Genomic DNA, 27,521 nt, shown 5'->3' with positions numbered 1-27,521 from the left:
GAATGCTCAAGAGAGACCAAGATGAACCCTTTTAGGATGGAAATGGCTGGTCTCCCTGAGCTTGTCTAGTTCTCACATTCTAGCTGATTCCTGTAACTCTGATTGGGGAGTCAGGAGGAGTGTCACAGAGGAGGGGACAGGTGCCATCAGCAAGGTGTGTAAGTAAGGTCCTCAGGTGGGACAGGGCACCTGCTGGAGCACATCACGTGATGAGGGATGGCAGGAGCCGCGCAATAAACAAGAGCCTGTGTAACAAGCATGTCTTGCTGTCTGCAGCATGTCTGAGTCATCAGTAAGTAACGGGTCTTAATAGCTCTTTTGTTAACATGGGTCTTAGCAAGCATTTGTCAGCTGGCCCAGGCTCTGAACTTGAACTGTTTTGGTTCACACCCTGGAGTGAAGGAAGGTGACCTGCCTCTGTTAGTTCATCTCTGCATGGAGCTGATAATAGTGCCTACTTCATAAGGTTATTATGAAGATTAAATGAGAACACGAAGTCGTTCACAGACTATGTGGTACACAGCCACCGCTCAGTAAATGTTACCCTTTTATTATTTCATTGAACAATTCTGACTTATGATCAACTACTTCTTATCATATGGCTTGTAAACCAGAAAATTAGTTCTGTTCTCCTGGTCTCCCAGCCTCTAATCTATAAAGAGAGGAAAACACAGACAAAAGCAGAAACAGGAAATTATGTTTTTGTTCACTTTGTTGTTTAGTCGCTAAGTCGTGTCCAACTCTTTGATACCCTGTTTTGTTCAGTGACTCAGCCAATAACGCAACGCCTGCTATGTCTCAGGACCTGCACACATCTCTGTGTGTGTACTCAGTCACTTAGTCGTGCCCAACTCTTTGCAGCCCCATGGACTGTAGACTCCTCTGTCCATACAATTTTCTATATATATAAAGATGAATACGAAGGACTTGTCCCTCCAAAAGTTTTCAGCCTGTGTTCTCTATCTCACAGATTTGAGATCTGTGTATGTTAGCTATCTTAATATTATTATTATATAATGGAAATTTTCATTTTGAGCACGTGATTAGCATCACTTTCTAGAAATATCACTCTCACAACAAGTTGGAGGGTGAGAAGGCACATAGTCATTGCTATACATTGCGTGAATGTATAATGTGTACTTATACATATGCAAGAAAGAACTTACACAAACACACACATACATCTTTCTGGGCCTTAAAGGCCAGTGTGCTCTATGTCCTGATTATCTCTGAGATCTCATCGTCTTCTACACTTTCCCTCCATTTTTTTCTCCATTTCTCACTATTCCTCCAACATGGAGATCCCCCTCCTCCTCTGAGTCTTTGTACTTGCTCTGCCCTTGCCCTGGACCGTATGTTTTATTCTAAGTGATGGGGCCATCTGGGACTTGGTCTAGCTTATGTATTACTTTTTAAATCTTTGTTTATTTAGTTGTGGCACATGGGATCTTTAGTTGTAGCACATTGGGCTAGTTCCCCAACCAGGGATCAAACCTGGGCACCCTGCATTGGGAGTGTGGAGTCTTAGCCACTGGACCGCCAGGGAAGTCCCCAGTTTATGTATTATCGAGGGAGGCAGGCTTTGACACACAGAGCAGGAGGGTGGATTAGAATGGGGAAAGGTTTAGTTAAGTTCACTTCAGTTCAGTTGCTCAGTCATGTCCGACTCTTTGTGACCCTATGCGTTGCAGTATGCCAGGCCTCTCTGTCCGTCACAAACTCCTGGAGTTTACTCACACTCATGTCCTTTGAGTCAGTGATGCCATCCAAGCATCTCATCCTTTGTCGTCCCCTTCTCCTCCTACCTTCAATCTTTCCCAGCATCAGGGTCTTTTCCAATGAGTTTGTTTTTCACATCAGGTGGCCAAAGTATTGGAGTTTCAGCTTCAGCATCAGTCCTTCCAGTGAGTATTTGGGACTGATTTCCTTTAGGATGGACTGGCTGGATCTCCTTGCAGTCCAAGGGACTCTCAAGAGTCTTCTCCAACACCACAGTTCAAAAGTATCAATTCTTTGGCACTCAACTTTCTTTACAGTCCAACTATAAGGAAATGTATGACTACTGTAGAAGCCGTAGCTTTGACTAGACAGACCTTTGTTGGCAAAGTAATGTCTGCTTTTTAATATGCTGTCTAGGTTGGTTGTAACTTTTCTTCCAAGGAGCAAGCGTCTTTTAATTTCATGGCTGCAGTCACCATCTGCAGTGATTTAGGAGCCCCAAAATATAAAGTCTGTCACTGTTTCCATTGCTTCCCCATCTATTTACCATGAAGTGATGGGACCAGATGCCATGATCTCAGTTTTCTGAATGTTGAGTTTTAAGCCAGCTTTTTCACTCTCCTCTTTCACTTTCACCGAGAGGCTCTTTAGTTCTTCGCTTTCTGCCATAAGTGTTGTGCCATCTGGATATCTGAAGTTATTGGTACTTCTCCTGGCAGTCTTGATTCCAGCTTGTGCTTTATCCAGCCCAGCATTTCTCATGACGTACTCTGCATATAAGTTAAATAAGCAGGGTGACAATATACAGCCTCAACATACTCTTTTCCTGATTTGGAACCAGTCTGTTTTTCCATGTCCAGTTCTAACTGTTGCTTCCTGACCTGCATACAGATTTCTCAGAAGGCAGGCAGGTGGTCTGGTAGTCCCATCTCTTTGAGAATTTTCCACAGTTTATTGTGATCCACACAGTCAAAGGTTTTGGTGTGGTCAATAAAGCAGAAGTAGATGTTTTTCTGGAACTCTCTTGCTTTTTTGATGATCCAGCAGATGTTGGCAATTTGATCTCTGGTTCCTCTGCCTTTTCTAAATCCATCTTGAACATCTGGAAGTTCACAGTTCATGTACTGTTGAAGCCTGGCTTGGAGAATTTTGAGCATTACTTTTCTAGCATATGAGATAAGTGCCGTTGTGCAGTAGTTTGAACATTCTTTGACATTGCCTTTCCTTGGGATTAGAATGAAAACTGACCTTTTCAGTCCTGTGGCCACTGATGAGTTTTTTGCTGGCATATTGAGTGCAGCACTTTCACAGCATCATCTTTTAGGATTCGAAATAGCTCAACTGGAATTCTATCACCTCCACTAGCTTTGTTCATAGTGATGCTTCCTAAGGCCCACTTGACTCTCATTCCATGATGTCTGGCTCTCCATGAGAAAGTTCTACTCCTTCAGGTGAGACGGGTGTATAGTGTAGGAACGAGGGCAGGATGCAAAGAGCTCTGAGAGAGAATTTATGAAACCAAATCAGTGGTTTCCTAAATGGATGTGGGCAGCAAAGACATAAGGAATCAAGACTGACTTTCTGCTTCTGGGTTGTTCCCCTGGATTAACACTGGTGTTATTCATCAAGATTGAAGTATACAGAATGGTGGGGGGTGGGGGGAGGCAGCGTATTTCATAGGAATATCTGGCTGTTAATTGAGTCTGGGAGCTTCCAAAGTGGTGCTAGTGGTAAAGAACCTGCCTGCCAATGCAGGAGATGCAAGAGATGTGAGTTCAATCCCTGAGTGAGGAAGATCCCCTGGAGGTGGAAATGGCAACCCACTACAGTATCCTTGCCTGGAAAATTCCATGGACAGAGGAGCATGGCAGATTACAGTCCATAGGGCTGCAAAGTGTTGGACATGACTGAGCACAAATAAACTGATTCTGGCATCAAGAAGGTGGTTTGGAGCCCTAAGCATGTGGTTCATAGTTGAAGGTCAGAGTGTCGATGGTATCCCTCAGCAGAAAAGAAGATAGAGGGAGAAAGAGGTCAAAGACTTACTCTAGAAAATGCATCATATGGTCAACTAGAAGAGGGGACAGTGATTAAAGCAGGTGCAAAGGCCTGAGTGCCACTTTCTTCTCTGTCTCATGAATACAGGTGGTGGTGGTGGATTTTTGCCATGTTCCCCTCAAAGGAGAATGCATTTTGTCTGGTAACAGTGACTTGAAGAGAAAGTCAGGGGATCCTAGGGTAGGTCTAGTGGTTCTCCAGAAAAGGATACTGTTATCTTTGTGGGTTTGTACATCTGACTGAAGTTTCTGGTCCACTGGGACTCTATAGGTAGAATCATCCTACTTTTCAGCTGAGTGCATCCTGAGAACCTGAGGACCACAGAACTCTCTCTCTGCCCCCTCATGCCTGTCTTTGTCCTGGACAGGCTCAGCTCAGCCCTGTGCTTACCTAACCAGGAGGCTACACAGACACGCACACACAGTTATACACAAACATACACATTTACATACACTCACATGCATCTTTAAAATCCAGTAAAGAATACAAAATAATTACATGTATAAAGTTTTGGGGATTTGTATAATAGCCATCCCCAACCCCACCCAACATGGATTCTGGGAGGTTTCTTGGAAACACTTTGCGTCTCCCTGTGAAATCTCATATTATTCCTGTTCCTTTAAGGACTTCATCAATTACTTGTAACTTTTTAAGCTTTTACACAGAAATAACTCAGGATTTGGACCTGGAAGAAAGATCTGTAAATGGAAAGGATGAAGACACAATTGTTCTCAATATATCCCTTTCCCCCAGAGTAGGGGTGGCACCTGAGCACTTCCGTCCAGGAACACAACTGATGTTTTAGGGGCTTCTGGAAGGATTGTGAATTCAGAGCAGGGAAGGCAAAGCAGAGAGAGCTCTTCCCTCTCCATGCCTCCTCTCTCCTCTTGTGCCTCAGGTCCCCTGGAGCATGTTCACCTGTCTCTTCCCTTTGTCACCACGAAGAACAAAGAGGTCAACGCCACCGCCGTGCTGTGGCCCAGCCAAGTGGGCACCCTCACTTACGTGTGGTGGTACGGGAACAACACCGAGGTGAGTCGGCTTTCCATGCAGGGTCTGTGTGGCTCCTCTTGAAGCAATAAAGGGAAAGACATGACTTATCCTAACTCAAGAGTCCAGGAGTTGTGGCAACCTCAGGAATGGCAGGCTCTGAGTGCCTCAGTCATCCCTTCAGTATGTCTCTGTCTCTCTCACATCTATACCCCTCCCTCTTACCCCTGCCTTCCTGTGAGTCAGGGTTCTTCTCCACATGGGCTTTACTCTGCAGTGACCCTCAGCAGCAGCCTGAGCTTTATGTTGTCACAGCTCAGTGGAGCAAATGAGCCATCTTTGCCAAAATTCTAACAGGAGTCTTGGAACAGAGTAATAATACCGTCCATGCCTTGATCACGGTGCTCATGGCAGAAACAGAGCTGTTCAAGTCAACCTTCCTAGATCCGTCTAGACCAAGAGAAGGGAGGGAATGGCCCTCAAAAGAAGAGAACAGTGGACACCAGACAGACAAGAGCCACAGATGTCTGTGCAGCCCGCCCCTCGCCCCTTGTTCTCTATTCTTGATCAGACATGGCCCACCCTGCCCTATGGCCCCTCCACCCCATAACTCCCCAGCCTGGATCAGAAACGACCCCTTCTTTAGCTCAGCTTCCTGCTTTATGTTTCCTCCAAACACTCCCTGTGATCCAAAGTCAGCAGCAAGTTCAAAATCAGTGGAGACCTTAGATCTCATGTACCCCAAGTCCTTCGTTTTACCGATGAGAAAAGTGAGGAGGACACAGATGAAGTGGCTTCCTCCAGTCTCACTCAGCTACTTCATGCAGATCCATGGCTTTTCTCATGCCTGCCTGGGTTTTTCTTCCCCGCATACCAGGCTGCACGCTCTGATGCAGTTTGGAACTCCCTCCATCCTCAGAAATTAAAATTTGCTTGCAAATGTCAGTGAAGGCAGTAGAACTGAAGCCTGGCATCATCTTCCCTAGAGGACCCAGACCAATGGCTCTAAATGGAGAGCTTCATCTTCTTCCAGCAGAGGTGCCGTTACTTATAACTTTGCTCTTCAAATGCAATGCATCTTGTGTGAATACAAATCTCTTTCTACCCCAGAGCTGAGTGTTGGGTTAACTGGAGCCATAATTTCACACAAGCCCAGGGATAAACCTCTCCTGACACCAGACCTGCTGTGTGCCTGACAGACAAAGGAATCTCTCACCTCTCCTGCTGACATAAATCAGCTGAAAAGAAGCCCTTTTTTATTTCTTCTGAAACTGTACATGCAAATTGGGTCCAGATTGGGCCCACTATCCACAGGAGAAGAGAAATCTGTGTTACTTGCTTGAATGCTAGTACTAGGAGGTGAAACTATTAAATAACTTATTTGCTGCTGCTTCTTTTTTTAAGCTTTTAGCAGAAAACTAAATTCTCAACAGATTCTATTAAGCAGACTTCTTATGCTGGGCTTTAGTCTACCTTCTGCTACACAGGGAGTTAAATGAATTTTGATTTTTGAATTAATTGAAGAAAAGACAGGAATGAACTGTTTGTGGGGAGTGAGTGGAGGGAGGTCAGGAGGCTAATAATCCTTTCCTCCAGGACCCTGGTGTCCAGTTTCATTACAGGAGCTGATCCAAATCTTTTTTTTTTTTGAGTCCTCAAACCACGATCCAATTAGTACCTGTTTCTATAGCAGCTCCTTCCAGGAAATTGCTGATGGGGCTTCTCAGAGCAAACCAAGCCACACAAGGCCAACACCCGTCTACCTACTGTAGTTTTGGTGTCCACGGTCGCTGCGTTCCATTGTAATTTTATGTAAGCAGCGCCCCCTGGAGAGAAGCACTGGCAGCTTATACACTTTCAGTGACTGGCTTAAATCTGGATTCATATGAGCCCCTTCTTTTGGCCTGATTTTAATGTTGCCTTGGATTAAGGGATCTGCTTGATGAGTAGGTTATCAACAGAGAGACACCCTACCAGCAGGCAAGACCTAATGATCTCCCCAGTCCTGAGTCAGGACTGTAGCAGAAGAGAGGTGTCAGATTCAGGAATGAGTAGAGTTTCTTCTCTGGTAGTCCCTTTCTGGACTGGACTCGAGGTAATAGGGAGGCATAGGTGGAGTCAGGCACACAGGGGCTGCCCCGGAAAGAGCCTCCGCTAATTTAAGGAGCTTGTTGGTGGTTCAGAGTTGGTGCCTATCTTGGGTGTAACTGAAAATCTCTCCCCTCACTCTATGTCCTCATTTGCTTTAGCCCCTGATCACCTTGGAGGGAAGCATAGCATTCAAGTTTACTTCTGAAGGGATGAACACCATCACAGTGCAGGTCTCAGCTGGGAATGCCATCCTGCAAGACACGAAGACCATCGCGGTGTATGGTGAGTGGTCATCTGCTGATCCATCACTGTCCGCATCCATCACTCAGATGAGATGGTTTGGTACCTTGGCACCAGACGCCATGCTGGCTTATGAATCTACCCAGAGAACAGATGGTAGTGGTTGAGAAAGAGCTGAGTCAAGTCTCATCTCCTCTTCTGAGGAAGGTGTGGTTCACCAGCAAAGTAGGGATCACAAAACCCAAGACGATGTGTTGTCTTTTTTTTTTTTTTTGGAACTGGCTCTGGTGCCATAGAGTAACTGTGCACTCAGCTACCTTAGGTACAGAAGAGTGAATTTCATTATGTGGAAGGCTGATTCACTCCATTTGATATTTTTGTGATATTTACAGATTTAAAACCCATTATAAAAGAAAATGGTTAATATTGAGCCTTTATTTTTTTAAGTTCAAACTCAGAGTCTTGATCATTAAGAAGAATCTGCCAATGTCTAAATGCTCTGAAAATCTCTTCCACAAATATGTATCATTTAAAAATCACTCTACTGGTTTAAAAGCAAGGGAGGGGTCATAACAAGCACATGTGATGCATCATCGTGGACAGAATATTAGTTTGAACAAACAGCTGTACAGAACACTCTTGTCATCAGTTGGGGAAACTGAATGTGGTCAGGGTATCACATGGAATGAAAATTTACTGAAATGGAAAGGTGGGATCCTTGATGGAAGATGATATTTTAAAAAAAACAGTTTATACAAATTGATTTCATTTTGGTAATTTTTTTTTCTGCAGAAAGATAGTCAGATGGATCTGCACTAAGTGCTTTAGTAGATGGTAAAAATATGAACTTTTATTGTTAATATGAAAATGGTACTAATGCATCCCCGAAAATCAAAATTTAAAGAGCAGGAATTCAAAAGGAAATAGATAGAGAAATAAATGCTGTGCAGGCAGAACAAAAGGGAGGATCGAGTGAGGGAGGGAAAGGGAGATGAGAGACTGAAAGAGATAGAGAGACTGAGACAGAGACACATGAACTCATGGTCCAAGTAATATCAATTGCCCCATTTCTAGAATTAATTGATTCTAATGCAGGTCCTGTTTTCATTTCTCATTTTGCCAACTTGACCTTCAAATTCAGAAAGCAGTTTGTAAGCAACTTTGAACACGTCTGAGGACACTGTTCCTCCTCGCGTGGCTGCCTGTTAGATTTCATAGTGTTTCCTCCCTCCCCCAGCCCCTGAAGAGGTTTGAGCAGCCCCAGCAGTAAGTGAAAGTTAACCAGGGTTGTGGTTTGCCTCCAAGGTCCCATCAGTGAGGAGACCTCTTAGCCGAGTGGCCCCAAGAGAGGAGAGCTTTTGTTTCTCTTTCCTCTCCATCTCCTTTCTATGCTATAGGAATGCATCTGGTTGGTAGCCGATACAATTACCTCATTTTTTTTTCAGAGAGGTAATTAACTTGCTTCAGCTAGTAAGTGACGGAGCTGGGCTTCCAACCATCAAGACCTAGGGCCCAGTGCTCTGAAATTACCCTGTTGGCTGGCTCTCATTCTTTTCTATCCAACGCTCTGTTTCTTTCCTCCCTCCCTCCGGGATGTCACCTGTGTCACTAATGGGCACTGACCCATTAGTCCAACAGCCACCTCCTCATTAGAACCACAGACTGAACTTGGACTTCTCTGGTCTAACCCGTTAGTACAGCGTTAGGAAATTGTGGTACCCAAATGGAAAGTTACTGTCTTAAAGTCATTCCCCTATTCAGTAACAGGTTGAATAATAATGATGATGGTTGGTAGTGATAGAAATTAACATTGATGCATCTTTTACTGGTGTTTATTCTAAGCATTGGATATATATGATCTGTTTTATTGAATCCTATGAACAGGCTTATCAGAAATACAATTATCCCTCTTTTACAAGTGAAAAAATGTAAGTATAATAGCCAGAGCATAAGAATTCTGAATCTAGAGAGAATATTTATCTTGATGACTACCTTCTATCCCTTGCTATGCTTAGTTCTTCCTCTTCCTAAAAATCCCTTGAAAAGCATCATTCCAGAGTGGGTCATTCACCATCAAATGGGTTCTCTTCATTAAAAGGGATCCCTTGACTAAAAGCTTGAACAGGGAAAGTGCTCCCTGCTTCCTGTAGCCAAATTCCTGAGTTTTTCAGCATCCTTAATCATCTTTGGTCAGATGGGTTGTCCAGAGTTTCACATGTATAACTATAAAATTCTAAGGGCATGCGTGACCTATTAAAAGCAAATTGCATCACAGGAAATTAAATAGGCAAGATTGAACTGGACAGAAACAAAAGGCAGGGAGAGTTTTAAACTCTGGGATAAGCTAGCAGAAAGTGCTAGAGGACTCAGGGGGATTGGATTACCTCTGTGATTAGAACACAAGGGTTTACTTAGGAAACTTGGTTCCTACCCTCCCAGAGGTGGGGCACTTTCTTAATGATACCATTTCAAAGATGGTTCCTAGGTCCTTGAGAAAGGCATTCCTGGTTGCAGAAGATTTACATCTCAAAAGTTCACAGAAAGAATTTATAATAGCAAGTTTCTAAAAGAAATGCTCCAAGAAAGGGGAGGTCAGAATCTGAAGTCTGAAAGAAACCTGTTCAAGCATAATTAAGCTTTGGGGAAATTTAAGATCATTATTGTCAGACTGAAGGAGGTATCGTATTTGGGAAGCTGGCAGAGGAAAGATTGCCTACCTAAAGACATACAGTAGACTGTAGGAAAGAAAATTTAGTTTGCATTGTTTTCTTTCCTTTGCTTCAAGGCTCAAGTTTGCCCTTAAATACAACAAAGAAAATGTAAATGTGTAGAATTCATCTCTCTCAGCAGCTGCAAGAAATACATATATTATTGACGTTTACCCTTTTCAGTCCTCCCACACGCATCCCCTATTTGTTGAATAAACTTAAAAGATAACATTTCTCTGCCCTGCTGTTTAGCATGCTAAGTAATTATAGAGGGAGCTGCACCACGTTTCTCATCTGTGTCTCTTTATTAAGATAAATATCTTCTTTTGAGATGAAGTCTCCACAGTTTGGTTAAGAGGTTCGAGGAAAGTGAAAATGACAAACACGTACATCTTCAAAGGGAAATGTTAGGACCCAGCGGGTCATTCTGTGGCACTGCCATTTCCCATGCTGCTAATTAATATGCATTTCCTTCTTCTCCATCAGAACTGAAGTGGGAATGTTCACCTCGGTGACCAGTGACTCCAAATAGTCAAACTTTGAACAATACATCTTTGGAATAAGCTGGCTGCCTTAAATGCAGTCCTGATCATGCGCAAGTCTTCAATGCCTGCTCCTGAGAAGTCGTTAGCAGTGTTAGGAAAGGCACACGTGGCTTTTTGAGTTTCCTGAATGTGTCTTTGGTGTTGCCAGTGTTGCTGAGCCCCTCCTGAAATATAAGAACATGCTTAAAACAAGAAAGAAATGTTTGTTGAATAATAAAGGCATAAACTACAGAGAGCCGCCACTGATGTTCATACCTTCATTTATTCAACAAAAATGTATTAATTAAGTGACTCCTGGCCACTGAAAACCTACCATGGACTGGGCACTGTCCCAAAGGGCCAGAAACACTGTGCCCCCATCCTCACTGAACTAATATTCCTGTGTGGGAGACAGACAACAAAAACATTTATTTATTTAAAGCTTTTTTTTGCAGTTGATTTGCAGTATTGTGTTAGTTTCAGGTGTGAAAGTGAAAGAAAGTGAAGTTGCTCAGTCGTGTCCGACTCTTTGTGATCCCATGGACTGTAGCCTACCAGGCTTCTCTGTCCATGGGATTTCTCCAGGCAAGAATACTGGAGTGGGTTACCATTTCCTTCTCCAGGGGATCTTCCCGACCCAGGGATCGAACCTGGGTCTCCTGCATTGGAGGCAGGCGCTTTAACCTCTGAGCCATCAGGGAAGCCCAGTTTCAGGTGTACAGCAAAGTGAATCAATTATACATATGCATGAAAGTGAAGTCGAGTCTGACTCTTTGCAACCCCATGGATTGTAGCCCACCAGGTTCCTCAGTCCATGGAATTTTCCAGACAAGAGTACTGGAGTGGGTTGCCATTTCCTTCTCCAGGGGATCTTCCCAACCCAGGGATCGAACCCAGGTCTCCCACACTGCAGGCAGATGCTTTACCGTCTAAGCCACCAGGGAAGCCCATACATATGCATAAATCCACTCTTTTTTCAGTTCTTTTCCCATATAGGCCATTACAGAGTATTGAGTAGAGTCCCTGTGCTATACAGTAGGTTACTTATTAGTTATCTATTTTATATACAGTAGTGTGTATATGTTAATCCCCATCTCCCAATTTGTCCCTCTCCCCTTATCCCCCCAAACAAAATAATTTGAACAGTAAGAAGTTTGGCAGAGACAAATAGGGTCACATGATGAAAGGTGTTAGCATTGGTGAAAGGGAGGATACCTGAGGTTGCTGGAGGGGAGGGCTCCTCCCAGGAGAGACTGAAGGCTGAAAAGGAGCTGAGCAGGCTATCGTCTGGGGAAGTAGAGGCATGGTAATGTGGGAAGAAATTTGGCAGACTGAGGAACATGGAGAAGGATGGCGTCATGGAGTGCAGGGCAGCCCGCAGGACATGTGGCAGGAGACAGTTGTTGCTGGTTTGTGTGGTACTATGAAGGCCATGATATGAATCTGAATTTATTCTAAGTGCAGTGTGGAACCTCCCACAGATTTCAGGGGGGCAGTGTGATCTGAGTAGATTGTGTGATAAGACCCCCTCAGGGCTGTGCTCTGAAACCCATCACCATGTTAGGACCAAGGCTGCACCATCCAGCCAGTGATGACAGAAGGCAGTAGGAATACTAAGGTGAACCCATTCCTGGGACACAGGGCTCCTCTGGCTGACTTCAGCTCATGGATCTCCCATCAGTCTCGCTGAACCTTCCTCCCTTTCTTGCACTCTGTCATATATGCAGCATGGTCTGATGGTGCTCCAAGATCCTCTGGTTTCCTCCCCATATTCTGTTAAAGACAATTCTCCTCACAAAAGCATCGCCTTTATAATTTCATCTACTTTCTGGGGGACCAAGATTAACTCAGAGGCCACTGTGACAACTAGCAAAATCCTTGAAATAAAGAGTTGGAAATTCCTTTCAATGAAATTCCCATGCAAACAAAATTTAGCAATAGATGAATATGATGAATTTAATAATTATATAATCATATAATATTATTATTATATAATGATAATGAAAGTATGTGCAGAGCACAGCTGTACCATAAAAAAGAAAAGTAAAATGTGGTGGGCAGAGTATTAAGTCGGTGAGGACTCAAACTAGAGCTTGAGTGCTGCATGCGTGGAAGGTGGGAAGAGGGGACCATTCTGGGAAAGGGGCTGTGTGTTCAAAGGCCTGGGGGGCAGAAACCCATGATGCAGTCAGAGTGCTCCAGGAGCACAAGGGCTAGACTGGGGACAGTGCATAAAGCTGTGGAGTGAAGCATGGGTCACAGACTAAAGCTTTGGCCTGGAAAAGGAGCTCAGAGGTAAAAGGGATGGGATGTTGACCTTGCCTTCTAGTAAGGTCTCTCTGGTGAGTGTGGAGGACAGGGACCCTGCATTAGGGCTTTGCATAAAATAGAAAGTATAACAGACTTCCTGAGAGGCTGATCTGACTTATAGTAACCCCTCTACTCTGGTGGTCCACAGAGGAATTCCGATCTCTTCGCCTGTCCTTTTCTCCAAACCTGGACGATTACAACCCGGACATTCCTGAGTGGAGGAGAGACGTCAGCCGAGTTATCAAAAAGGCCTTGGTGGAGGTGAGTGTAGCCAGCTCCTTCTGGCCCAGGCCCTTGCCCTGTCTGCCCTTGTCTTTCACAGAGGGGGACCCTTGCACTAAGAAATGGCAGGGAAGAGCCAGAGGCCAGGGGAAGCGGGTGTCATCAGTCTGATACCTGCAAAGCTGAGCGCTCCATGTGCAGACATGTCACAGGTGCCACGGGGGACAGGAAATTGAATAATCGCGGGGTCCTTACCCTTTGTGTTCTGCTTAGAGAGGACCATGGCAATATGTGACAGTCATGGCGGAATTCACAGTTAGCTGTAAGTACGTGTGGAAGAGCTGCTGGGCATAGTACTGAAAGGCATAGAGTGAATACCATTAGAAGGAGCAGCCTGGGTTCCAGCCCCATGAATGACCAGCACAATGGCACAGTGAGTACCCAGCACAGGAAGGTGGTCATCTTACTATGTCCCAGTTCTTTTTAACAGCATTCCTTTCTCACAACAGCCCCAAGAGCAACATATTATTGTCTTTATTTGTTGATTAAGCAATTGCGGTTCAAAGAAGTTAAATAACTTGTCTAAAGCCTCACAGCTAATAAGTGACAAAGCTACAAAATTAAAGTGAAGGATCTGAATCCAGTCTGGTTTCTGGGAGGGTAACAAGGTGGTATGGTTCATCCCCTTCTGAACAAATGTCACCCACAATTTGACAAGACATCTTCTTCTAGGCACATTCCGCCTGCATACTCCACTTCCATAAACAATCAGAGAAATGGGATATCTGCTCATATAGCTGCTTGGGTTTATTGCACAAACCCAGAAAACCAGAAATGACTTTTCCCTAAGGTCTACTCTTGGTTGTTATTCTTCAGTCGCTCAGTCGTGTCTGACTCTCTGTGACCCCATGGACTGAAGCATGCCTGGCTTCCCTGTCCTTTATTATCTCCTGAAGTTTGCTCAAACTCGTGTCCATTGAGTCAATGATGCCAGCCAACAATCTCATCCTCTGTTGCTCCCTTCTCCTCCTGCCCTCAATCTTTCCCAGCACTGGGGTCTTTTCTTTGGTCGACTCTTTTCATCAGGTCAACACTTTGCATCAGGTGGCCAAAGTATTAGAGCTTCAGCTTCAGCATCAGTCCTTCCAATGAATATTCAGGACTGATTTCCTTTAGAATTGACTGATTTGATGTCCTTAGTGTCCGATGGACTCTCAGGAGTTTTCTTCAGCACCACAGATTGAAAGCATTAATTGAAAGCATCAATTCTTTGATGATCAGCCTTCTTTATGGTCCAGCTCTCACATCCATACGTGACTTTTGGAAAAACCATAGCTTTGACTAGTTGGACCTTTGTCGGCAAAGTGATGTCTCTATTTTCTAATATGCTGTCTAGGTTTGTCATAGCTTTTCTTCCAAGGAGTAAGCGTCTTTTAATTTCATGGCTGTTATCACCATCTGCAGCGATTTTGGCACCCAAGAAAATGAGGTCTACTCTTAGCCTAAGAGAAAAGTCAATTTAGGATTAGTTATATATTCTCTCCTGCACCTGACACATGGTGCCTCGTGACACAAAGGGATGAGGAGAGTTAAAGACGTTCAGATAACCCCTGCTCAGAAAACTGATCTCACATTCAGCCTTTTTGCAAAGAGCTGATGTTCCCATAATCATACCATTGTCTTTGTGAATATTCATTTAGCACTTTAAAAATTCCAGAAACTCTTCTCAGTGTTTTGCATTTTTAGACACATTTAATCATGAAAAAGAAACCTAGCTTATGATGTAGAAATGGATAGGCTGATTATCCCCATTTTACAGGTGAATAGAGGCAAATAACTTGCCCAGGGCTGTACAGTCTAAAGTCAGGTTCTTGGAGTTAGACCTCAAGGTTTCAATCTTGATCAAGTAGTTTTCTTCCCACTCCACTCTGCTGCTGTCCTTTGCCTTGTTAAATGGAGAGATAAGAGTACTTGGAACAGTGGGATGGAGAAGGGTTATTTTCTCTACCTCTGGGTAAATGCCATCTCACCTTTGTCTTAAGGACTCTGAGCATCTATGACATTGTCGGTGGCTAAACATTATGGCCACCAGGGGGTGAAGCTGCCAAACCACAAGCCTCTTTATCCTTAGAGCTGCTTGTCACTAGTGTGACAACTGGTTTCTCTTCTCTGCTGTCCTAGAGAGATGACTTATAGCCTTCAGTGAACCCACAGCCCACCTCCTTCAGAGATCTCTGTCCCAGTAGATCTCCTAGGCAGCTGTCCAACACCCCCAGTTGCTTATCAACCAAGCATTAGTTCAGCAGTGATGTTTTCCAGGCTGGTTTCTCTTCACATTAATTTTAAGGGGATCAGATGCTCTGGGCTGCCACCCTTCCACCAGCTGTCCACTAGGTTAGATATGACTGCTCATTAATATTTCTAGGCCGCTGCAGAGCATAATCAGCTAAATGCAGAACAAACAGGTTGGCTTCACATCCCACAGGATAAGAGGTGATGGAGTGGAGGGAGTTTTGAAGACCCCGTGGTTACCCAATCCTAAGAGGTGGCTGAACCAGCCCTGGTTCCTAGCTCCCCACCTTGGCTTTGAGATAGTAAATATTCTCAGTCACTTCCTTAAGTCCTAAAAAACACACCCTATTGCCAGGTGTCCCCTAATAAGCTCTATAAGAAGCTCAACTGGATGTCAACTTAATTGTAGTTTTCTTCCTATTCATTCTGTAATGAAATTCAATATGTAAATCAGTTGCCTTTTTCCTCATCAACTGGGGTTTTTCTATTGATATTTTGCAATGGGATCTTTCATTGAAAGTCCTTCAGTAAACATTGTCAATGATAAGGATGAGTTTAGACATAATATTTGAGCTTAGCATCCTGGAGGGCTATAAAACAGTATGATACCAGCTGGGACAGGAGCTGCTTTGTGTGCCAGGAGAAAGAAGGCAGGAGAGCCCTGGTTAAGACAGAAGCATCATGGTCAGACCAGGGTTCCAAACTGAGCGTCACCATTCGTTACTTAGATGGCATTGAGCCACTGTTGAGCTTTCCTCAGTCTTCTGTCTGTCCTGTAGCAGAAATAGGGATGTACCATCCAGATTCCCCTTACGGGAGATACAGTTGCCTTAGCTGCTGGGAGAGCTGTGGGCAGAGGTTTCAGCTGCCTTCCCCCAACGTTGTGTCCGTTGTGTCCTTTTTTGAGTGGCTCGTGTCCAGTGATGCCTCAGCTCAACCTCAGGCAAATCTGAAGGGCCATTCAGATTTCTCAGGCAAATCTCATTCCCTGCAAGGTCTTCTGAACTGACCTTTATCATAGCTCAGCTTCTCCTTCTACCCATTGTTGCTTTTTTGCCTTCAGTCCTCTAGCTGTTGATTCTAAGAATGTCCCCTAATAAACACCCTACATGCTAAGCTCAGAGCCAGCTTCCTGGGGACTCGCAACCTGTGTCTTCACCTGCACAGAGAGGTATAGTAATACTTGCTTCAAAGAGTGCTTGTGGGAGATTACATTGCATTATATTAAGAAGTTCTTAGGACAATGCCAGACACATGGAAAAGATCCAGCAAATGGAATTTCTTAGTACTTCAAGAAAGATATAAAAGTAGATTTCAGAACCCAACAATCACCTAACTGGAAATCATGAAAAAATATACTGAAATGAGTGGACTTTATGTTGTTCTAGAACTTCATGATGTTCTAGCAGCAAATGTATAGAAAAGACATTCAGCGGAGATACACAGAAACATTTGCAAGAAAAGACTGGCTGTTGAGAAATTGTAGATGAGTCCATTCAGTTAAGCCTAAGATGACTGTGTGAGCTGTGGATAATTAGTGTAGGAAGGAAAGGTGGGACCATATTGCTGAAGGCTTTGAATGTAAATCTAATCCACTTGGCAGTGGTAATTTGTGCATGAATTTGGATGGGGATGCACAATCTGAGTTGGACTGTAGGGGGATAAATCTTTAAGCATTGATAGTAGTCTGTCTCCTGGAGATGGGGAGGCTGTTGTAAAGATTGAGGGGAGTGAACATAGAGGCTGAATCGAGATATTAACAAGGCAGGGGTGGGAGGAATTTAAATAGAAAGGAACCAATAGGATCACTTGTCAATATCTCATAGGCTGCTTAGATAGGATGTGGAAAGGAGAGTGTCATGTCATAGATGAGATAAGGCTTCCCACTGGGGTATCTGGGAAAAGAGTGCCTCCATTCATCCACATGCAGAATGAAGATTTTGGAGTAAATGTGAGGAGTTCTTGTACAGCAACCAAATGACATTCTGACTGAATGCTCCAGAGAAATGCTGAAATTGTAGCCAACTGAATTCTAGAAACATCTAGAAAGTAGGCTCAGTAAAGAGGAAGTTTTGAGTGATGAACATGATTTTAATAGAAGATTGAAGGGTAGCAGGGGGAAGGGTTAAGAGAGCTTCCTTAGCTGATCATTAGGGTCTGATGCTTAGGAGAATTCAACAGATACCTGGAGGCTGTGGTCTGGGGTGTGCTATTAGGTTAGGTGATAGAGGTATGCCTGGTGGATTTGGAGGGAATGCTAGTGCTTCAAGGAAGGAGGAAGCTAGGTTAGAAAGTGTTATAGCTCCAGGGGCAGAAGATAAGGCTCAGTGACAGCCTTCTCACTGACAGGGTCCACTTACTTTTACAAGGCAGGTACTACCATCATGCCACTTTTTAATTTGAGGGGATGCAAAGTGTTTAAGGTCTCATGAGGATAGAGCGGGGGACCAGACTTCAGAATCTGGCTTGAACCCATTTCTGGCCCTTGCATCCCTCCCCCACAAGTGCACCAAGGACCCTGCTTTCAAACCCATCTCCACACCCATGTGCCTTCCTACTGCACCACCCCCCAACTCCCCCCTGAACACATGGTTCCTTCTCATCAGCTTTCTTTCCCCTAGGACTCACGTGTGCCTCTGTGTCTCTCCTCAGGCCACCGGGGTTCTGGGCCAGCACATCTTGGTGGCAGTGCTGCCTGGCCTGCCCACCGCTGCCGAGCTCTTTGTCTTACCCCATCAGGACCCCACAGGAGAAAACAAAAGGCCAGCCGAGGACCTGGAGCAGGTGAGTCCCCAGGTAGCATGCCAGCTTCTCCCTCTCTGAGCCACGACCCTGCTAGTGCCTGACCAGGACAGCAGCTCTGGGGGTCCCCACTTGTGGACCCTTCCACTTTCCCATCCTCCCTGAAGAAACGTAATCTGGAGCTTTAACTACAGCATCACCAGAAAACACGTGCAAGAGTGTCTGTTGTCAGCAGTGGCTAAACCACTCAGGGTATATCCATCTACAGTGTTTACAGTAGACAAGATAAATCTGTGTACTGACATGGCAAACTGTCCAAGGTATTAGGTGGCAGGAAAAATGCAAGAGGCTGAACAATGTGTAGAAGTCGAATCGATTTATGTTGCTTCACATACTTACATCATGAGAATCAAAGTGAAAGTGAAGTCACTCAGTCGTGTCTGGCTCTTTGCGACCCTATGGGCTGTAGCCCGCCAGGCTCCTCCGTCCATGGGATTTTCCAGGCAAGAGTACTAGAGTGGGTTGCCACTTTCTTCTCCAGGGGATCTTCCTGACCCAGGGATCGAACTCAGGTCTTCTGCATTGCAGGCAGACTCTTTACCCTCTGAGCCACCACAGAATCCCTGAGAATCAAATGGCGTATCTTTATAAAAAGGCACAACTTTTATACAAATCATGAGTCCTCTTTATCACCACCAGTCTACGATGATTTGAGTTTATAATGAATGAGTAATGTTGACTCCAAGTACCTCCCCTGGCTATAGGGGATTCACTTTCCTCATCTCCAGCACCTCTGGACTATTAGAGTGTCTCTGTGTGTGTATGTGTGTGTGTATGGGTGTGTGAGAGAGGTTCTCTCTCTTCTGCTTGCTTAGATCTTTTTTCTCCCATTCTTCCTTTTAACTTCAGATTATCCATCTCTGTAGTGAGCATGGGGCTTCCCAGGTGGTGCTAGTGGTAACGAACCTGCCTGCCAATGCAAGTAGATATGAGAGACACAGATTCGATCCCTGGGTTGGGAAGATCCCTCAGAGGAGGGCAACCCACTCCAGTATTCTTGGCTACAGGATCCCGCGGACAGAGGAGCTTTGGTGGGCTATGATCCACATGGTCACGGAGAGTCAGACACGACTGAACCAACTTAACACGCATGCGTAGTGAGGATTATTACTATGATGATGTCATTGTTGTTGTTCTTATTCTTCACCCAGTTAAAATGATCAGTCTTGGTCTGGTCACCCTGTTGGAAACTATATGACTTTGGTTTCTCAATGCTCTCTGACAGATATATTAAAAACAGGATTCCTCTCAGACACTAAGTAAATATTAACTTTTTCTCCTTTTAGTACTTGGAGCTTTTCAGTTTACTTAGAATTAACCCATAATCTAGTCCCTTGATCTCTGGTCTCCAAGATGACTTGAGAAACCTCTATCACAGCCTTGTTAGCAACAACCTCAAATTACAACCTGGCCCACCTCCTAGGACATGCCCACCTTTCAACAGTCGCTTTCCCAGTTGGCAGAAGACTCATGTCTATATTTTTTTTTTCATGTGCAAACAACAAATAACAGAGCTGTCAAGGAAAGTCCCAGTGAACCCCGTCTCCTAATGAACTGCACTTGAACATCGGACAGCAGGGAACCCGTCAACTTTGCCTCTGACTTTGCTCAGCCCTCGCTTTCCACTTCCGGTTATATTCTATAAATTATTCTCTGCACCTGCAGTTCAGTGGGAGAAAGAATGGAGTATTTCTTATCACCACACTGCTGATGAGACCTAGAGGGGTGTAGATCCCTATCCAGAGCATTTAGGTTGAGACATGTATATTTGTGCCTCCTCTGGAAATCTTATGGCTTGCCGGTGAAATCCAGAATATCATCTTCTCAATACAGAAGAGTCCAGATTTAGAGCCAGCTAAGTTCCCAGGTACCACATCATCTGCACATCTCAATTTCCAATACTTTTCATTCTCTCTCTAAAATATAGTTTCTAGATGTTTATATTAGAGAAAATGTAGAAAGAAGAGGCATGTGTTCTCTGAAACTTGGTTAACTTGTGTGAGTGTGTATCTTGCTCTGTCTGTTTTCTCTAGAGTTCTTCTTTCTCTTTATTCTATCTGAGTGTCTTCTCCAGAGACATTCTCAGAGACCTGAGTGAGTGTCCCCGAGGCAGCCAAGTATCATGTACTGATGAGCCATTAATCAGAGACCCTAAGGCAGCTGGCTTGGCTTGCTCGAAAGCTGTGGAACTTAACATTCAGTGACTTCAGTTCAGATATGTTTTAGATAGCAAGTTCAGATATGTTTTAGAAAGACCACAGGTTTGGAGAAATATAGACCAGGTTTCTAGCTTCAGCTCTTATATCCATTGCTTATATCTTATAGATGAGGAAAATTCAGAAAAGATCAATAATCCAGCCAAAATCACATAATCAATAATACTTGTCTCATAGAGTGTTTGATAGATCATTAAAGAAATGATAGAGCAAAGCCCTTGACCTATAGAGGTTACTCAATAAATGGTAAATAGATAATGGTTACATTTATGGACATTTGTGGTAGGAGAGTATATGAGAAATGCAAAAAATATATATAGGCATATTAAAGACTAGGATAGTCCAGGGCATGCATTGGCAGAAAGAAGATGGTGACAATAAGGAGAAAAAGATTAATGAATGGAATTACAGGAAAGAACAAAGATACCAGGAAACAGGAAGAAGACGTGAATGAGTAACTAGAGGGAAGATGACTCATCTAAGTTATCAGGCAGATGGATGGCATTGAGGGAAAGCAGCAGAGTACCAAGGGAGATTGTAACTTTGGTTAAGGGAATTGCCAGTGTGGCAGCCTTACCCAGGAATGAAACTAATTTCAGTGACCAAACCTAGCATATGAGAAATCAGTGTCTTATGGAAACTGTTATTACACAGTTAATAAGCACAGTAATGAAATCAGTATGTAAACTAAGCCTTGTGTCAAGAATCAGCAATACCGGTGCTGCCCACAGGAATCCTATAGTTATGATCCTAAGGGAGGTCCTTTAATTCTTCTTTCTGACGCAATCACTTTGAAATTAATGAAGTCAGACCCCAACAGAGAGCTGTGAATTGCCTAAGGAGATGCAGCTCTTTAAGGAGAAGGAGATTCTAGTTCTGTTTCTGCAAGTTGAGTTGCCTCTCAAGTCTAGTGGTCCCCTTGTTCCGTCATGCTGCCCATGTGGATTTGGGTACCACTTGACTTCTGCAAGGCCCCCAGATATCAAGCCTGCTGCCCCAGGAAATGAGCAACAGATGCTTTGCTTTGAGTTGTGTAGGGTTTTTTTCCCTGATGAAATGAACATATATTCTGTTCAAACAGATTTCACTGGAAATTTGCAGTATGAGCTTATTTAGTTGGGAAGTCCAGCTCAGGCATGGATAAGTCAGAGAGGAAGTATCATCAGCTTACTCCCCTGTTTTCGTCTTTCCCTCTTTCTCTATCTCTTTCTGTTGTGACCACACGAGAAGTCTGCCTAAGAATTAGGCCAGCACATAGGAAGACGAGAATGGCCCCAGGAAGCCCCAGTCTTTTATTTAGTCATCTTATCAATTCCATTCAAAAGACAGTGCCTCTCCCCTGGGTGCACCCCAAAAGCCTAGGGTGATAATTCTCACAGCCTCGACTTTGGTAAAGTGGAGATGTCTCAACTAGCCTGGTAGTCAGAAGGCTAGGGCTCTGTCAGTGATAACTCAATGTGTCATACCCTCCCCAGATCAGGAGTTAAGGGAGCCCCTCCTAAATCAAATGGGCTGAGAATAGAAAAGGACATGGGTCCTTAAAGAAAAATATGGGGGAGAGAGAAGGAACTGGAGGCAGGCAAAAGCAACTGACTTCCTTTGTCATAAATTACATAGAAGTTGCAACTGAATGCAAAGTGGAAAACGACAACCAGGACCCCAGTCCTTTAAAGGCTGCTCTCTGAATTAGATAGAACTTGGGAAGAGCTGGCTTTATTCTCTCTCTCTCAATACTCTGGCCCCTTTCTTATAAAGTTACTGCACAGAATTCCCAGCAGGGGAAAAAGTGGGACCTGGCCAGGTGGACCCTGATGACTGGGCGGGCAGGGCCCCAGCAAAGGGCTCTTGGCTCTCCTCCCTTACTTCCTCTAACAGCATTACCCGGAGAGGACAGATGCTGGCTTAGATCGAGTTATCTTGACTGTGAAATAAATTGAAAATTCCTCACAGTGAGAAGCACTTGACCTTGTTATCTGGATAACGTTGGGCTGGGTTAATCAAGTGACCTCTGTCTGGGAGGGTTCCACCACTCTCGACTTCACATCTCCAGAGAGTGAGAAAAGGCTCACTTGCCCTTAGCTGGCCTCATCAGGGATAGACCCTCTTGCTACCTGAGGCCAGCTGCTCAGGCGTGGAGCATATCCCACCTCCTGCACCACTGTACTTGCCGGCTTCTCTCTGAGTCCTCAGAGGTGAAAAGCTTTGTATCTGGCTTTCCTGGAAGGAGAAAGGACCATCATGCTGTGTTTGTGGTGCTGTGCTGGGGAGATAGGGAGGCTGCAAGTTGTCTTGCTGAATCCTTAAAGGGCACGGACACATTTAAAATGAACAGAACGACTATGGACGAAATGTCAACCACCAACAACGAATTTCCTCTTAGTTGTTTGTGTTGTCATATACATTTGACAGGTGCAGAAACCAAAATCCAGGGAAAGAAAAAATGCCTCTGAAAATGGAACAGGTTATTGGCAATAATTTTAGAAATAAGATTCATTGTGAACGTAATAAATAATCTTAGACCATTTTCGATATACTCAGTCTGCCCTGTCCAGATTTTTCAAAGAGAGAAATTGTAGAAATATTTTGAAGTTCACAAGGAAAGTCACTAAAATAGGAAGTTATAAACAAAAGACTAGGTAAGAGTTGTGCTGAAAGAATACAGCAAAGGAGAAGGAGAGAAGTTTGGAGCTGGTGATGGGGAATTTAGGGAAAGGAAGTGAACTGGAACACATTATTTCTTCATTACGTCATCCAGGAAGAACTTCTTAGACACTGTAGTCAAGCTGATGCTTTGGTGCTAACAAAGAACAGAACTGATAAGTAGAAGTCCTGTTTGGCTTCACTGCTTCTTCCATGTATTAAACCAGAAATCATGATAATTGGGAAAGATCTTTCTCTGTTAATTCCAAAAGTAATATCATTCAATCACTCTTTGAAGAGGCCTTAATAACCTAACAGGATCAGGCTGATTATGTCATTCCAAGGTAATCCCAGGCAAGGTCTCCTTCTAAATCTGGCACCAAAATGTTCCTTAAGTTCAGTAGGGTTTCCATCCCTCCTCACAACTTCAGATAAGCATTAGTTGTATGACCCCATATAGCTTTGCCATCGATAAATCTGCTAAGCCCATTTTGAGTGTGTATTCATGGTTTCACTCTGTACCATTCTCTGGGTGTCATGTTTCATAATTACCACTGCTCTGCTGTCCTTAAGCTTCATGTTTCAGCATTTGACATTTCCATTCTCATGATCTGAGAGTCTATTTTCCTTCGTTGGTTTCTTTAAGCACTGTTTGGATGTTGAATGTGTCTTTACGTGTAGCGATCTATTCTGTTGACCAAACATCTCCAGCTCACCATTTCTGGGTACCAGTAGGGTTATACCATGAGGCTCTTCTGTAAGCAGAGCCGTGTGATTAATTCTGGCCAATGAAGTGGGAGCAGAAGTGATGCGTCACTTCCAAGCTGAAGTATTCAAATTTGTCTCTAGAACCCAGAGAACTCTTCGTTCCCCTCCTCTGGTGGTGTGTACAGCTGAGGGGGCTGATCTACCAGCCAGTGTCCCTGGTGACTATAATGAGCACAGCATCACATCTACCTGCAGCAGATAAGGAGCGTTAAGCAGAAAGCACATTTCCTTTGTTTCAAGTCCTCCAATTGTAACATCGTTACCTCAGCTTGACCCCTGTTCTGATTACCACACTCAAATTTCATGCTTGTGAAGCAGCTGAGAAGGAGAATTGGTGTTTCCATGTACCTGGTCCCTTCCACAGCACCCTTTTGATAGCATCTTTCCAAGTATTTGTACTGAGTTGCCACTGTCTATTTAAGTGGTGGGTTTAAATGAAGTGTGGTTGCACTTGAATCATAGGCATATTCCATCAAATAGGCAACGCCAAGAATAATAGATTTTCTTTGCTCATGATTATTTAGCTGAAGGAGAATAGACAATGGAGGAGCAGCAGAAGAGGGGTGACTGTACAAAGGTAAATGAAATTTGCTAGGATGACACACTTGTACTGGACAGAGAAAGAAAAATGAACAGATTCAGCTTGTTTCAGGAGGACCGATCTCCAAGCAATTACACACTATTTCACTCGAGTCTTTATCATGCAAGCTTGTGTTCTTTCATTTAGGCTGTCACCATGCTGTTCTATAGTCCCAGTTTATTCTATTCCTTTCATGGCCAAAGACTCTCTCAAACATTATAAATTATATTAACTGTTGAATAGAATGCAGCAGTCCTGAGGCTACGGTTAGGAATTGCCTGTAGCTCAAATTGGTCAGATGACACAGGCCTGGGGTTATAAATCATGTGCTTCACAGTTAAATGAGAAATAGAAGCATAGTTAATGATGTACTACAATTTTTATCTCCTAAATGTGCTCAGCTGTACCTCCTCCTATATACTATTTGTGTTGCTGTCAGCTGGCTCGAAGGAAAATGTTTTTTTATGGAACTGCCCTAAGATGAGGAGTCAAACAGAATGAAATTCTAGTCTCAATTCTCACATATGAACAGGATAAACGTAGGAGTGCCCTTTAGGCTTCATGTTGCTTTCAATGGAGCTATGTTGTCCTAGGGAAAAAATAGTGAGAAATATGTACTTTGCCAATAGAAAGTGTTCAATGCATAGATATTATACATTATATATTGTATATATGAAAAATATATGTAATAATTCACAAATGATGAAAACAATACAGGATAAATGCTTCTGCAGGTGGCATGGAAAACATTAAAATATTGTCAAAATCTGTCAACAGTTTCGTACTCATTTACTTGCATCAGAGAAATGCATGGTTCTAATTGAGTTCATTCTTTGTATGCAGTGTAAATTTTATTTAGTTCTATTTCTGTGCATAGTTCTTTTGCACACCACAAAGTATGCTGTTATCTTTTTTGTGTGTTCTTTGATGCAAGTTAAATCCATGAAATAGACTTTCTCTACTACCATTTTTGTATATCCTGTTTAATTTTGTAAATGATACAGATAAAACCGAATTGAAGCAATGTTATAAACCAGAACAAATTTGGGAAGTTAATTATTTTCTTCATGGGACTCTCCTGGAGATTATAAATTAGAAGTATGTTGTTCAGATGAACACTTTTCTAGTGTCTTATCTATATCTCTTCTGAGGAAGAACATTGTCAGGAAGAAGAAATACATATCACTTCAGCACAGTTGGAAGAGAGAGAGTCTTTCTCATGCATATATAGAGTCCCATTTTGTTCATGGTATGGACTCTGAAAAACAGGACAATTTCTTAATTACTTCCGATGTTTTCTTATTCAAGTTAAGGTATTTTTTCTGCAAATACAATTACAAATGTATGTGCACATATGTGTGTATGTACATAAGCATGTGTATGTGCATAAGCATATTAATTTTATACATGATTATATATTTCACACATATATATATGTACACATCTGTGTGTATGTTTATTTAAGAGCCAAACCTTTCTGTTTAACCTCTACTAAAAATGCACTATCAAATTCTTAGAAAGGTCTTACTGATTGAATGATAAGAATACGATAGAATAGGAACTTGCACACCGTACCACTTTACAGAGCACAGAGGAAAACCATTCTACACAATCTGTGTTAGAAATGCACTCTTCCTGTAAACCTTGAGCATTCTGGAAGTTTCTCATTACCCAGGAAAAAGAGTAGCTTATATAGAAAGAATAAAGCTGCTTCAACATAATTTTATCACAACCTTGTTTTCCTGGATCCCAGGTGTGTGACATGGGTCACAGGTCACTGACAGTCATCCCAAGTTCTTGCTGTTAAGCAGAGAAGTTCATGTGCAAGGCAGTTCAGTTCCATCACTGAGCAGGGACCTCTGCGAGAGACTGTGCTTGAAAACAAAGCTGTCAGGCCCTGCTTAATTGATAAAAGGATCAAAGGTGTCATTTTGGCAACTCAGTGGACTGAGTGAAAGTCCATAAATATAAAAAGAAAACTAATTTAAGAATTTAACTAGCAGAATGATATTCAGAAAACATCTAACTAGACTTAAATAGCATATGAAATAGAACATTACGTTGGTTCTTAGAACATTAAAAATGAGGCAAGGAGACCAGATAATAGGAGCGTGGTTTTCTCTGATAGCTTTACACAAATTACTCAGAAGGATGAGTGAAACAGCAGATTGATCTGGTTTTTTACTTTAAACACATAATCAGTTTTACCTTTTCTAGAAAACCTTGCCTTATACTGTTACTACCTAAAACGAGGTCCTTTGTCATTTGTTGAAGTTAAATATTTCATGGCCCAGAATTCTGGAGGTGTGCCCAGTACAGATGCATCAGCCCGAGGAGTGGTTTTGAGTTCATAGCATGAAACAAGAGTCAGCCAACACGTTAAGTTGTGGTTATGTTTTGTTTCAAATGTATAATTTATTATATATTTGAAATAAATACATACAGGGAAGCCTGGCCTGCTACAGTTCATGGGGGCTCTCAAAGAGGTGGACACGACTTAGCAACTACACTACAACATCATAAGCTGTTATTTTAGTAGAACAATATTTATCATCAACAAATACCCATGAGCTACCTATTCTTGGAAAGTTGGGTAAGAGGAGGGAAACAAAATAGGGAATAAGATGGAGTTTACTTTCAAAAAGTAAAATAAATGGGTCTGAATCTCATCAGAATTTGTAAATTCTACATATTTTCTTCTTTTAAGTCCTTGTGTATAACAAATACACTTTCAAAGAAACCCAGGGTGATTTTCTACAACTAATACCATGGTAATTTTTTAAGAGTAGAAATGATCTGATTTCCTAATTGTTTGTCCTATTTTGTAGCAATTCGAATATAAAGTCAAGTCATGCTTAGAAAATAATTCTATCTGCATATTCTGGACTAAAAACTTAAAATCATATACAACTCACTTATGTCACTCCCAGGTATAATATCAGGATGCCTTGATCAGCATGGTAAATATTGCTCAGCATGTTTGTATATAGTCGGTGTGGCAACTTCAGTGGCACTCACTCACTTTTCCTTTCAGATATCAGAACTGATGATTCACAAGCTCAACCAAAACTCCGTGTACTTTGAACTGAAGCCGGGGTCCAAGTCCTTGTCCACGCAGCCCACTTAACAGCAGGTCAGTGTTCCCATCCCTGGGTTCTGCCTAGTGCCTCTGGCGGAAGGGGATCCCAATTTGTTTCAGCAAAACAAGACTAACTGGTGCCACTGCTGATCAGAAATAGGGCGTTCTTTGGAGGTTCTCTTGCTTGTCTTGTTTTTTTTGTTTTGTGTTTGTTTTGTTTTTGCCTTAATGGGGACCAGCAAGGTGAGAGAAAAAGTTGATTTTCCTGCCTGGTTCATGGCA

General features: G+C 43.1%; 1 protein-coding gene and 1 non-coding gene across 2 annotated transcripts in view; one reads left to right on the top strand and one right to left on the bottom strand.

Annotated features, from left to right (window-relative positions):
* SORCS1 (sortilin related VPS10 domain containing receptor 1) overlaps positions 1-27,521 on the top strand; it is a 673,129-nt gene that overhangs the window by 524,138 nt on the left and 121,470 nt on the right. Inside the window, exons 20-22 of the mRNA XM_045164209.1 lie at positions 4,676-4,809; positions 7,017-7,140; positions 12,789-12,901. Of these exons, the coding sequence (XP_045020144.1) occupies positions 4,676-4,809; positions 7,017-7,140; positions 12,789-12,901 (371 nt within the window). The remainder of the gene's footprint in view (positions 1-4,675; positions 4,810-7,016; positions 7,141-12,788; positions 12,902-27,521) is intronic.
* Positions 10,959-11,031, bottom strand: TRNAW-CCA. Its single transcript has one exon. It is a non-coding gene; the product is annotated as a tRNA-Trp (tRNA).

This window comes from Bubalus bubalis, chromosome 23 (assembly GCF_019923935.1).
Source record: "Bubalus bubalis isolate 160015118507 breed Murrah chromosome 23, NDDB_SH_1, whole genome shotgun sequence".
NCBI classification, from domain to species: Eukaryota; Metazoa; Chordata; class Mammalia; order Artiodactyla; family Bovidae; genus Bubalus; species Bubalus bubalis.
Note: the sequence above shows the minus strand (reverse complement) of the source record. Positions and strands in the feature narration are given on the sequence as shown.